The sequence below is a fragment of the Armigeres subalbatus genome, unplaced genomic scaffold, assembly GCF_024139115.2.
Source record: "Armigeres subalbatus isolate Guangzhou_Male unplaced genomic scaffold, GZ_Asu_2 Contig1607, whole genome shotgun sequence".
Taxonomy (NCBI): Eukaryota; Metazoa; Arthropoda; class Insecta; order Diptera; family Culicidae; genus Armigeres; species Armigeres subalbatus.
Window position 1 is genome coordinate 1 of NW_026942403.1, and position 13,646 is coordinate 13,646.

Genomic DNA, 13,646 nt, shown 5'->3' on the forward strand with positions numbered 1-13,646 from the left:
TCTCCGAATTTCTGTGCTCGTATCATTTTCTGCGACCATCAGTGTCCACTGCAAACTCGTGGTGGGTGACTCACGTTGTCTTCTCTTGACCCCCTTCCTATCACGTACTGTACCAAACTGATTACAGTATACTCCCACTAATCCGACAAATTTATGGTCAGACTATCGAGATTTCTCTCGTTAATTCGACTGTCAAATCCATGCAAATGAACCACAACAAAACACAGCATAAATTTGAAAACTGACAGCACAATGTGTTCAGATGGGTGTTGATACTGTTTAATCGGGAAAATTTTGAATCAGCGGAACCGGCGAGAGCCAAATAAGCGGGGGGTTACAGTATCTACAAAACGCTCATTACGTCGGTAGTTCTCTATGGACACGAGACTTGGACGATGCTCGTGGCGAACCAACGTGCACTTGGAAGTTTTGGAAATAAAGAGCAGACGGTACATGGAGAAAGCGAATGAACCACAAGTTGCATCAGCTGTTAGGAAAATCATCCATCGTTTACAATGCGAACACCGGGCGACTGCGGTGGGCCAAGCACGTAAGCAGAATTTCGGACAGTAACCTGGTGAAAATGTTTAATAAATAAATAATTCATACTTTTTGAAAATAAATTTATTTTATTTCTGCAAATATGTATACAATAAAAAATGTATTTTGTATTTTTGCTTATAATTATAACTTTTAGTACAGCTAGTTTCTTATAGCGTGTATGCTCCCATTTACAATAAGAGCATACCGCGAGACTACGATTTCCTATTCCTATAATAACTACACTTACGACACTAGTGAAGATCTTATGTTACAAAATCGAAAATATCGCAATACAAGCCTAAACACAAGAAAACCCCTTCATCCCATATACAAATTTCGAATGGTTAAAACAGGAAAAATGTACAAAATATCTTGTACTTTCACAGTTCTGAACTATCAGTGATTAAAAACATGCGTGAGAGAATTCATTGACTGATAAAAATGTGCACTTTTCTAAATAAGTGTTATTTCTTCAACAACTTTTAACAACAATCAATTTTTATAATCTAGTATTTACATTTTTTGGAGGAAAAGCATAGATACATGTAGCACTAAGTCAAACATAATATGAAGAAAGTGATAACAATTTATCTGCATTCCATTCCAATGAAAGAGTGTGAATATTTGTCGTGTGTTTGGAGAAGGCATTTGGAGAACTGTACATTTTATTTCCAATGAATTTATATACACACCTCCATCAGCAAGGAACAGGGATTCCCCGATGACGGTTGGGATTATAATTCATAGCTCGATTATATTTCACAATAGCATTGCTTATGTACAGTTGAAATTCGTGAACGGCTCTACAGAAACTTGTTTGATTTAATTCTAAAAATATATCCATCTAGAACTATAAATAGAGATTAAGATGAAAAAACTGATACCTACTTAGGAAATCTATACGGTTTGCTATGTATTGCCTCAGTGTGTGGAATAGTTACAAAGGTACAATGATAAATCAAATAGAAAAGAAAAACCTTCAAACTTTATTGTGCTTGGAAAAAGCCGAATTCCAACCTATCGCTTCCTTTATCTTCCTACACCGTGGTCGACGTAGAACTCGTTCCGGCCGATTTCTTCTCCACCAAATTTTCCCGGAAAAACTTTATCTTTTGCACAAAGAACGACTCTAAACTCTCGGCACACCGGTAGAACTGCGACTCTTTTGGATTGTAGTATCGGCAGTTGTCGAATATTTTGGTCATATCACCGATAAACTCCGACAGGGTGTTGTAGGTTTTGCTATTCACTTTATTTTCCACTTTTTGGAGATCTGTTTGGGGTAGGAGATATTACAATGACTTACTTGCGGTTCAGAGCCAGACAAGACAATGCTTACCCATCGGTTCCTTGATTACACGATAATAGTCAGGTGCTTCGTCCGGATCAACCGGCTCCATGAAAGGCCATGCGCTTTTATGATGCTGCAAAAGAAAAGCCATATATTCATAATGTATGTCTTATTATTTTCAACTAGGCATAATTACCTGGATTTGCTTGATCAACTTTTTCAAATTGTCAAACTCTTTTACACTCAACGATTTCATGTTAGCAAAATTGACCGAATTGTTGATCTGACAGTTGGGGCAAATGTACTCATCAATGTACTCTGCTTCACTCTGCAGGATTCCCACGCAACGCCCGTGGAACCAGTCCTGGCATTTATCACAGCATATGTAGAATCTGTAGCAAGAGAACTTGTTAATGGGTTTGCTGAAGCATAATAACTTACTCAGGTAACTTACTGGGATTCGTCGTACGGTTGCTTGCATAGACAATACAATTCTTGTGTCTCCCGAGCGTGCTTGCACTCACTACACACGAACTCGTCAATCTCCTTCGACTGCTCTTCGGAGATTCCCACGCAGTCCCCGTGGAACCAATTATGACACAGGTCACAACCAACGTAGAACCTATCGACATAGTTAAATAATTATTTTATTCGAATGAGGACACAATCTGACAGATCTTACTTGGTGTCGTCGTACGGTGTTCGACAGAGGCATAAAATTTTCTCTTTCTTTCTGGATCCTTTCTTGGCGCTCGATTTGGACGGCTTTTCGGCCTTGCTTGAGCCTTGTGCATGCTTTGCTGTTGTTTTCTGATTCTCCTTCGAGGCGGATGCCGATGATCTGTAATATGATTCATTATGAATTACTGTTTGCATTCTTTCGTTTTACTTTTGGGTACGATAAGTTCAACAGTAGCAAATTAACACAAACTTAATTCATCACTACGGAAAGAGTGTACATACAATCCAACAATAAACATATCTATAATGACGTACCTCTTCTTACTTTGGGCACCTTTCTCGGCGGGCGTCGATGCAGTCGCCGCCGCCGAATGCTGCTTCCCACTGTGTTCCTGCTTAGCCTGTTGCTGTTCCGATTTGCACCTTGCCGCCAGTTCAGCGGACAGCTCCTTCTGAATTTGTACCTGTAATTCCCGTTCGAGATGAGATCGCTTCTTGAGAATGTCTTTCTTCAGTTGTTCTTTGTGGCGGTTCAGTTGAGCCTGGGAAAATGTATATCCTGCGTAACAAATTCCACCATTTACACACCCGCATACATACCTGCAACTTGTTCTGCCGCTGTTGTTGCTGCAACAAAGCTTGCTGCTGTTTGCGCTTCTCGTTGCTCCTGCGAGCAGCTTCCGAGCGAGCATTGGGAATAGGAGTAGCCGTGCTTTCCAGCGGAACTGACATCTCCTTCGCCGCCGCACACTCAGCACTAACAGAAGCTAACACTGCCGCAGCTGCTGCAGCAGCAGCTGCCGCCGTAGAATCATTTTGAGAGATCGTCCGCTTCTTAGCGGAACTGGGTGCATCACCATCCCTGGAAGCACCCTGGTGAACTTTTCGCTCGACAGAACTAAGAGAGCTACCACCGGATTTGGTCGGTCGTCGCTTCGGTGTATCCATCATCCATTCATCATCATCGTCCTCGCCACGGTGGGGTCGCTTCTTTGACTTGACTGGTGTGCTGTGATGATGTTCTCTGTTCGAACTCAAGTTGCTGTAATTGTGCTGAAGGGCGATGGCTGCCGATCGATCATCCGTTTTCATTTGCTTTTCTTGATACCGCTGCAGGTTAAGCAATTTTTCCTCTATTTCTGGGTTAAGGTTCTCTTGCTTCAAGGCGTTCTTGATTGCTGAAATAAAAGATTAACACATGTAGTGTGAACTTTTGAGACCAATCAACGAAGAAACTTACTTTGTTGAATGTAATCCGGCGTCAAGACAAACGAGTCATCCTTTCCGTCGATTATTTTAGGATCCCCTTCTGGCACATTTTCGTCCTTCACGGTTTCAGCTTCCTCTGTCAGTGGTTGGTTCGGCTGCTCCGATTGTTGCTCCTCCACATGCATCGGTTGTGCTTGCGGGCATGGTAGCAGCTGCTGCGGTTGTATCCGTATCACATTTTGCTTACTCAGGTTACTTGCGAGAACTTTCTGCAACTCTTTCTTAACCATCGGATTAATGGCCGAATTGTTACTTCCGTTGATAACAATGTTGGACAAGATTTGGGGCTTGCTATCATTACTGCTGGTGCTGGCTGCCGTTTTTATGGTAGTTGTTAGTGAACCCGAAACAGGAAGTTCTGAATCCTCCATGGTTGGCGTTGTCGTTGTAACCGTTGAATCGGCCTATAGGGCATAAATATAAGCGTTGAGTTATTTGGTATTTATTATGCTAGGCTGTGGTGTAGAAGTAACTTTAAACTCAGCTTACATCGACAACAAAATCCCCCTGGTGAATTTGGGGTGATAAAATAGGAAATGTGACAAAATAAAAAAAAAAATATTTTCAATTTTTCAATTTGTTCCAGAAATTGAAATATGAATCAATTTCTGCCTTGGACAGGCAAAATACGTGAACGGAACCCGTAATTTCTTGTTGAAAAGACCTACAAAATTCTAGGCAGGTACTCAGAAATGATTCGTAATAAACCACAGGCGTTGAAAGTTATTTCATGGAAATCATTGTTGTTTGCAGTAGTATTTACAAAATCAAAAAATGGCTTAAATTTCAAAAAAATTCGGGGTGACAAAATCGGGTCGAAAACGTGATAAAATCGAGACGTTGAAAATCGGGTTTAAAACGTGGTAAAATCGGGGTAGACAGAATCGGGGAGTGACAAAATTGGGTCAATATAATAAAAACTGCGAATTTTCCGAAACTGTCCCCAAAATATCTGTACTGCATGTAATTGCATATTTGTCCAATCTCTGCTGGTTTTTTTATCGATGGGCAGGGTTGAAATAGTGCTGTCCAATGAGCAGCTCGAAGTAGCTCGAGGTTGTTCACGTCCTGCTCGTTCTTTTTTGTCAACAAATGGGCATGAGTAGGACAGGGAGAAACTTCGAGCTACTTCAAGCTCTCATTGGACAGCACTAATATGTCTCAATCAATGCAGTGAAAAACAGTCATCCGATTGGAAATAAAATAGACAGACCCGATCAAGACCCGAAATAGACAGACCCGATCTGAGCGAAGAAAGAAAGCATTGTAAATATGAGGTCTTGCAGCTTGGTGCAGTGAACTTACCCACCTTTGCATGATTCCCTCGAAAGTTCTACGATTTGTGTCGATCGGCCGTACCGAACCGAGATATTGAATTGATTCGCTTTATGGACAATTTTTTCCATGGTGCAGTGGATGGCAGATTTTAATACAGTTCTGCATAAGAACCTTACAGAAACTGTATAATAATTTGGCATATACTATTCTCTATAGCTAGCCTTGGAAAATAAACGAAAATCGTGCCTATCAGATGAATTTTTGCAGTAAGCAAATAATGAATTATGATTTTTTATGTATCATAAATTTGATTGATAGGAACTTTGAAATAGGTACTTACGCTTTTTGATTGAGCTCAACTGCCGAGACGGCCATTAACAGTGCTTATAAAAGACTGGATACTGAACTTATTCTTCCAGAAAAGATTTCTGATTAGCAAGCTTATACTGCACTGAATGCGTAAAAACTCTGCTCAATATTTTCGAACCACCAAAACACTAATCAAATTATATCTATATTATTTATGTTTTGTATCTAGTAGAGTTGGTTTATAAGTTGATAAAAAGAAGCGAAAAAGATAAATTCCCAACAAACAATGGAAGCTGATAGAGCGTTCTTTCTGAACTAAAATAGCCTTCTTCGTATCTGAATGGCCTAGTGCGTGTCTGAATGGCTGTAAACGCCGAGAATTATAATTCATCCAAGCAGTAATATGCGCTTATTTCAAAGGTTAGGCTAGGCAAGTGCCATTATTAGTCAATCCAATCGTCCTCCGTGACACTGGAGTTGAAATCTGAATAATCTTGTTGATCGTATGATCTCGCACAGCCGACGGATCTTTCAATTATCAATACTATCAAGTTGATCAACTATAGATGGCAGTATAGAGAACCACCATGGTTGGCAACCACATCCAAGGAAGGCAACAGGTGCGTAAATTATCCAATCCCGGCACGGGGGGTAGTGACGAGAAATTACAATATGACTCTCTTATGACGACTAATAATTAGTTGGGCATAAATCCTTCAACAAAGATTCAGTGTGGGGCAAGTCTGATGCCATCTGCCGAAGTATATACACTACCCGCCAAAAGTATGGAAGCGCAAAAAATAGTATTGCAACACCTACTTTGAATATTGCAACACCCCCAAAAAAGTTTAGCATCACTTCAGAACTCCCATATTCCCATCGGATCTTTTCCATTTAGAATAATGGGACCTTCAACAAAATTGTTCACGACGATAAGTGCATTAGGCCGGACGTCAATTTAGCTCCCTGTGTGCCTTGGCCACCGGGTGGACATCCGGATGCTCCGGATTCTGGAACACGTGTGAAGTCACAATTTAATAAATGCATTCATTCCAGCGAGATGCGGTTTTCATCATCTTTCGTAATCGCAATATGACAGGAAAATCAATGCTGACTGACGTTTGCTTGACCAGTTAGTGGTAGCCTCCCACTGATTCTCCGGGAGTTCCGGAACATCCGGTAAAGTGGTCAATTATTAATATTCGTCCCAGAAAGCTGCGATTTTTTCTAAACGGTTTGTGGAAGCGTTGTGAGAGAAAAATCAATGCAAGCATCACTAATTGACCCCAGGTGGTCTCCCAGTATTCCTCCGGAAGATCCAGAATATTCGGTAAAGAGGACAATTATTTAAATTCGTCCCAAAACGCTGCGATTTTTTCTAAACGGTTTGTGGAAGCATTGTGAGAGAAAAATCAATGCAAGCATCACTAATTGACCCCAGGTGGCCTCCCAGTATTCCTTCGGAAGATCCGGAACATCCGGAACATCCAGTAAAGTGGCCAATTATTTAAATTCGTCCCAGAAAGCTGCGATTTTTTCTAAACGGTTTGTGGAAGCATTGTCAGAGAAAAATCAGAGCAAGCATCACTAATTGACCTTAAGTGGTCTCCCAGTGTTCTTCCGGAAGATCCGGAACATCCGGTAAAGTGGTCAATTTTTAAATTACGTCCCAGCAAGCTGCGAGTTTTCTAATACGTCTGTGGTAGCATTGTGAGAGCAAAATCAATGCAAGCACCACTCATTGACCAGTGGATAATCCAGTGAAGTGGTCATATTTAATGGTTTTATAATGCATCCCAGAAAACTGCGATTTTTCCTATACCGTTTGTACAGGCAAACCTCAATGAGTCGATAATGAAGACTCGTTTAAATATCGAGACGTGGAATAGAGAATCATTGAAAATCTGTTTGCAGGGACCATCACAGTAACCCAGAATATTTTTTCAATATGGCATATTTTGCCTCCATGAGTCGATATCGAGTCATAGAACATCAACTCATAGAGGTTTGACTGTAATAGTAATGCCAGAGTTAAATCAATGCGAGCATCTCCCATTGACGCCTAGTGGCCACCTAGTAATCCTCCGGGAGCTTTAGAATATCCGGAGAAGTGGTAAATTTCTGTAATTCAACTCAGAAAGCTGCAACATTCTGAAAATCGCTTGTTGTAAAAATGTCAGAGCTAATTCAATATAACAACCAGTCGTTCTCCTCGGATGGTCCTCTAGAAGTTCTGGAACATTCGGTGAAGTGGTCCATTTTTTTTAAATTCGTCTTAGTAATCCTCCCTCGTATGTTAGATGTAGCAATATGAAAGCAAAATTTCACTGAGTGGTCCTCAGGAATAGACCTGTGCGCCGCCACCATCAAAATGAATTGTATGAAAATTTACCACGTCCAAATATTTTTTACAACGCCGATGGCTATTGTAGGCAGTAGGATTATGGATTTCGAACTTTTTTCCAAAAGAGCATTAACAGTAAAGTCAAGTTCAGTTTTCCAGTTTCGTCTAACTCCTGTCAGAAATACATATTTTCCACCATGTTCATATGACATTTTCCACTTCTAATGATGCAGAATATAATCTCATTTCCGATATAGTTTATAAATCGGAATCACCCAAAATTATTTCAAACAATTTTGTAAAAATTTCTTCAGATTCAAATCAGGAATATCTTCGAGAATTTCTTAAGAACGTTGATAAAAAAAATCCTTCAGGAATTTCGCTATGAATTCTTTTAGGAACTCCTTCAGATATTCGCATAAAAATTCTATCGTAAAATATTTCTGGAAGGAATTTCCCGGAGCTATTCCTGGATTTTCTTGAGAATACCTTGAGAAATTTTTGGGGAATTTCGAAACGAATCTATAAAGGGATATCTAGAACAATTCTCCACGTAATTTCCGCAGAAATTCCTTGTCATTTTGGCAGAATTCCTTGTGGAATACAAGCCCCTCCTTGTGGAAGAAAAGTGGGAGCATTTCTGGGAGTATTTTCAGGTTAACTTCTTTATAATATTGCAAGAGTATTTCCTGAAAATAAATCGTGAACGGTTTTCTGGGTGATTTCTGGGGAATTCCTGAAAGAACTTCTAAAAAATTTCCAAACGGTTTTCTGGCGGAATGCGGAATGCGAAATTTCAGGAAAAATATCGGAGATCGGAGATAGGTGGGCCTAAAAGAATTCCATGTGTATTTAGAAACGAATTCAGAGGAAATTTCTGTATAGTTCTCAAAGTAATTTATGTAGAGATTTTGGGGGATTTCTGGAGTAGGTCCTAGTGGAATTTTCGGAAACATTTGGAGGAATTCCTGGAGAAACTTCCGGTACACTTCCTAAAAAACTCCCGGAGGTATTCCTGGAGGAACTTCTTGAGTAGTTCAGGAACTTCTTAAGGAATTTTCCGGAGGAATTCGGAGGGACTTCTGGAGGAATTCCTAGAGGAACTTCTTGAGGAATTCCTAGAGGAACTTCTTGAGGAATTCCTAGAGGAACTTCTTGAGGAATTCCTGGAGAAACTTTCGGAAGCAGTCCTGGAAGGTGAAGGATCTTCCGGAAAAATTCCTGGAAAGAATTTCTGGAGGAACTTCCGAAGGAATTCCTGGAGGAACTTCCGAAGGAATTCCTGGAGGATCTTCCGAAGGAATTCCTGGAGGAACTTCCGAAGGAATTCCTGGAGAATCTTCCGAAGGAATTCCTGGAGGAACTTCCGAAGGAATTCCTGGAGGAACTTCCGAAGGAATTCCTGGAGGAACTTCCGAAGGAATTCCTGGAGAAACTTCCGAAGGAATTCCTGGAGGAACTTCAAAAGGAATTCCTGGAGGAACTTCCGAAGGAATTCCTGGAGGAACTTCCGAAGGAATTCCTGGAGGAACTTCCGAAGGAATTCCTGGAGGAACTTCCGAAGGAATTCCTGGAGGAACTTCCGAAGGAATTCCTGGAGGAACTTCCGAAGGAATTCCTGGAAGGTCTTCCGAAGGAATTCCTGGAAAGTCTTCCGCAAGAATTCCTAGAAGGACTTCCGGAGGAATTCCTACAATTTTACCACAATCGGCTTAGAAAAAGTCGCAGGACTGAATTCAAGAATTGGCCACTTCACCGGATGTCCCGGATCTTCCAGAGGAACAATACGAGGCCACTTGGGATCAATTAGTGATGCTTGCATTGATTTTTCTCTGGCAATGCTCCCTCAAACCGTTTAGAAAAAGTCGCAGCTTCCTGGAGCGAATTTTAAAAATTGACCACATCGGATATTCCGGAATTTGCGGAGGACCACTATGAGGCCATCTGGGGTCAATGAGTGATGCTTGCATTGATTTTGCTCTGATAATTCTGCCACAATCGGCTTTGAAAAAGTCGCAGCTTTCTGTGACGAATTTCAAAATTTAACCACTTTACCGGATGTTCCGAAATTCCCGGAGGACCACTGGGAGGACGCCAAGGGTCAAGCAAGCGTCAATCAGCATTGATTTTTCTGTCATATTGCGATTACGAAAGATGATGAACATTTGGCATGTCGCTAGAATGAATAGATGTATTAAGCGGTGACTTCACACGTGGTTCAGAATCCGGATAATCCGCGGTCTACCTGGTGGCCAGGGCACTCCAAAGAGCTAAATTGTCCTCTTTCGCAATGCACTTATCGCCGTGATAAATTTTGTAGAAGGTTCCACCATTCTAAATGTAAAGGATCCGACGATAAATCTTCACGAATATGTTAGTTCCGGAGTGATGCTAAACTTTTCGGAGTGTTGCAATATTCAAAGCAGGTGTTGCAATACTTATTTTTGCGCTTCCATACTTTTGGCGGGTAGTGTATATCTATAGATATATCCACCCTCCGTAGACTGCGTGGTTGGCGACGTGTAGCCATGGACCGAGCCGAATGGAGAAGACTCTTATATACCGCACAGGCCACTTCGGCCTTAGTCTGATTAAATAAATAATAGATATATCCACTATCCACTCCACTACCTTATACTAAATTTGCTGCGGTTAAAACGTTCAAAGTTTATTTTTGTCCAAAACGGCTGCTACTCCTAATGATGGCAGTAGGTCATTGGATTGTTGCGGCTATAAAACCACCGACAAACCGACGGGCCTCTCTGATTCCAAAATTGGCAAAAAATAATACAATCGTTTTACTCCAAGTGTAGTAACTCGTTCTGTCATTACTGACATTAACGTTCATTTTGATAGAAAAAGTCAAGAAGAAGAAAAAGCAACATGCGCGCAATTCGCCAGCTGTTCGACGTCAACATTATATGCACGTTACAAACAATCTACACAGCGATGTAGATAAAAATAACCAAGTAATTAAAAATATTTTTTGATGCTTAAATCGACATTGAAGACTTTACGATCATTACACACATTTTCGAAAGTCGAATGTTTTTCATTTGGCGAACGAATCCTATCATAAAATTCTCGATATTTATAATATCGAATATTGATTATTATGCGGGAGCTGATGAAATAAATGCATGCGTGCATGACCAAGTTTGCCCGTACACTTGTGAGAGCTGTTGTGTAAACCATCGCACAGATGGAGCTAGGTAATGAAAGGAGAGTAATTGCCAAGAAATTTGAAGAACTGTATATGGGAAGGCACGTCGGTTTGTCGGTGATAAAACTGGATGTGGTCACTGGTATTGCTTCGCGGCAGCCGAGACGTGGTATGGCGCTGATGTCTTTCATCTGTTGCAGTGTTTTCCGCAAGTTCAGCTGCTATTACTTTGAGGTTCAGTGCGGAACAATCGCGCGATCGGCCGAAATATTGTTTTCAGCATTGCGCGGCCGGTAATAAAGTTAATCAGTTCAGCGCGTGATTTCTCTTGTTTCGGACAGCAGAACAATCGCGCGATGCAATATGTTAAAAGAAAGGTGTGGAGGAACTCGATGTTCAATAGTATTAGTAAATTGTAAACATAAACACAATTTGAGGGGAATTCTGTGACGTCACACGGTTTCATTTCATTCTTCGACCATGGTCGGAATACCTTGGCATTATAGTTTTTTTGCAGCGAATACTATCATTTACAATAATTAAATAAAAGCAGCATCTACAAGACCAATTAAGCACTTCAAATCATTGCAATTTCTTTTTGAAAAAAGCTTTCCACATTAATTGAGCACTTCTGCCATCTTCCGCGAAGCATACATTTATTAGCATACATACATTTTACAGAATTCACTGGAAATTTCATATTATGTTATTGCATTGTTGTGTAATATTCATATATATATTCTGCATATAAATCACTGCTAAATACACTTAATATGCTGAAATTCCTGAATATCCTAGAATAAAAAAGATCAAATGTCATTAGAAACAAAATTAATTACCCTTACCGCAGAATACTTTTTCGTGATATTGTTATGATAACAAATTGTTGGTTACCCATAGACACGGCGATGCGCTACGCGGCGCTTGGAGGGGAAATCAAAGAAAATTTAATAACAAACTATGTGACGTCATCCGTCGTCATGTAATTGAGACGTTGCTAAGACGCGACGGAAACGACGCACTACTACAAGCAATCTGCTGTGTGATACACAAAGTGATCTCCACACCTTTCTTTTAGCATATTGCGCGCGATGGGCTGAAAAATTGTGTTGTATTGTGCGGCCGGTAATAAGAGTAGCTGTTCCGTCTAGGACGAAAGTGCGAGAACATTCTAGAATCCAAAACCCAACTGCTCTAGAAGTCTCTAGAACCCTATGGAACTATTTGGATGCGACAACTATATCGACGCAACATGCGACATCACCATACGACGTGACATCGATGCAACAACAAATCATGTTGCACACGCTGAAAGGAATTTATTTATTTATCATCAGACTAAGGCCGGAGTGGCCTGTGCTGCACATAAAAGACTTCTCCATTCAGCTCGGTTCATGGCTGCACTTCGCCAACCACGCAGTCTGCGGAGGGTCCGCAAGTCGTCCTCCACCTGATCGATCCACCTTGCCCGCTGTGCACCTCGCCTTCTTGTTCCCGTCGGATCGTTGTCGAGAACCATTTTCACCGGATTACTGTCCGACATTCTGGCTACGTGCCCGGCCCACCGCAGTCTTCCGATTTTCGCGGTGTGAACGATGGATGGTTCTCCCAACAGTTGATGCAACTCGTGGTTCATTTGCCTCCTCCAAGTACCGTCCGCCATCTGCAACCCACCATAGATGGTACGCAACACTTTCCTTTCGAAAACTCCCAGTGCGCGTTGGTCCTCCACGAGCATCGTCCAGGTCTCGTGTCCGTAGAGAACTACCGGTCTTATAAGCGTTTTGTAGATAGTCAGTTTGGTACGGCGGCGAACTCTATTCGATCGAAGCGTTTTGCGGAGTCCAAAGTACGTACGATTTCCAGCCACTATGCGTCTCCGAATTTCTCTGCTGGTATCGTTATCGGCGGTCACCAGTGAGCCCAAGTACACGAATTCTTCAACCACCTCGATTTCGTAACCACCGATAGAAACTCGTGGTGGGTGGCTCACATTGACCTCTCTTGAGCCTCTTCCTATCATGTACTTCGTCTTCGACGTGTTGATGACTAGTCCAATCCGTTTAGCTTCGCTTTTCAGTCTGATGTAGGCTTCCTCCATCCTCTCAAAGTTACGTGCCATGATATCAATGTCGTCGGCGAAACCAAATAACTGGACGGACTTCGTGAAAATCGTACCACTCGTGTCAATCCCTGCCCTTCGTATTACTCCCTCCAAAGCGATGTTGAATAGCAGACACGAAAGACCATCACCTTGCCGTAACCCTCTACGGGTTTCGAAGGGACTCGAGAATGCCATCCATCGTCGCCTTGATCAACCGTATCAGTTTATCCGGAAATCCGTTTTCGTGCATTAGCTGCCATAGCTGGTCCCGATCGATTGTATCATATGCGGCTTTGAAGTCGATAAATAGATGATGTGTGGGCACGTTGTATTCGCGGCATTTCTGCAATACCTGACGTATGGCGAACACCTGGTCTGTGGTAGAGCGTTCACCCATATATCCCGCCTGGTACTGCCCACGAACTCTCTTGCAATTGGTGTTAGTCGACGGCATAAAATTTGGGAGAGTACCTTGTAGGCGGCGTTCAGCAATGTGATTGCGCGGTAGTTGCTACAATCCAGCTTATCGCCCTTTTTGTAGATGGGACACACGACACCTTCCATCCACTCCTGCGGCAGAACCTCATCCTCCCAAACCTTGGTAATCACCCAATGCAGCGCTCTAGCCAGTGCTTCACCACCGTATTTAAACAGCTCTCCTGGT

General features: G+C 41.8%; 1 protein-coding gene across 1 annotated transcript in view; it reads right to left on the reverse strand.

Annotated features, from left to right (window-relative positions):
- Positions 1-606: 606 nt before the first annotated feature.
- The window catches only part of LOC134203043 (nucleosome-remodeling factor subunit NURF301-like), a 43,291-nt gene continuing 30,251 nt past the window's right edge, over positions 607-13,646 (reverse strand). Inside the window, exons 9-16 of the mRNA XM_062678022.1 lie at positions 3,756-4,188; positions 3,116-3,693; positions 2,831-3,057; positions 2,517-2,675; positions 2,289-2,456; positions 2,031-2,226; positions 1,883-1,967; positions 607-1,816 (exon numbers count right to left, since the gene is read on the reverse strand). Of these exons, the coding sequence (XP_062534006.1) occupies positions 1,581-1,816; positions 1,883-1,967; positions 2,031-2,226; positions 2,289-2,456; positions 2,517-2,675; positions 2,831-3,057; positions 3,116-3,693; positions 3,756-4,188 (2,082 nt within the window). The 3' untranslated portion in view covers positions 607-1,580. The remainder of the gene's footprint in view (positions 1,817-1,882; positions 1,968-2,030; positions 2,227-2,288; positions 2,457-2,516; positions 2,676-2,830; positions 3,058-3,115; positions 3,694-3,755; positions 4,189-13,646) is intronic.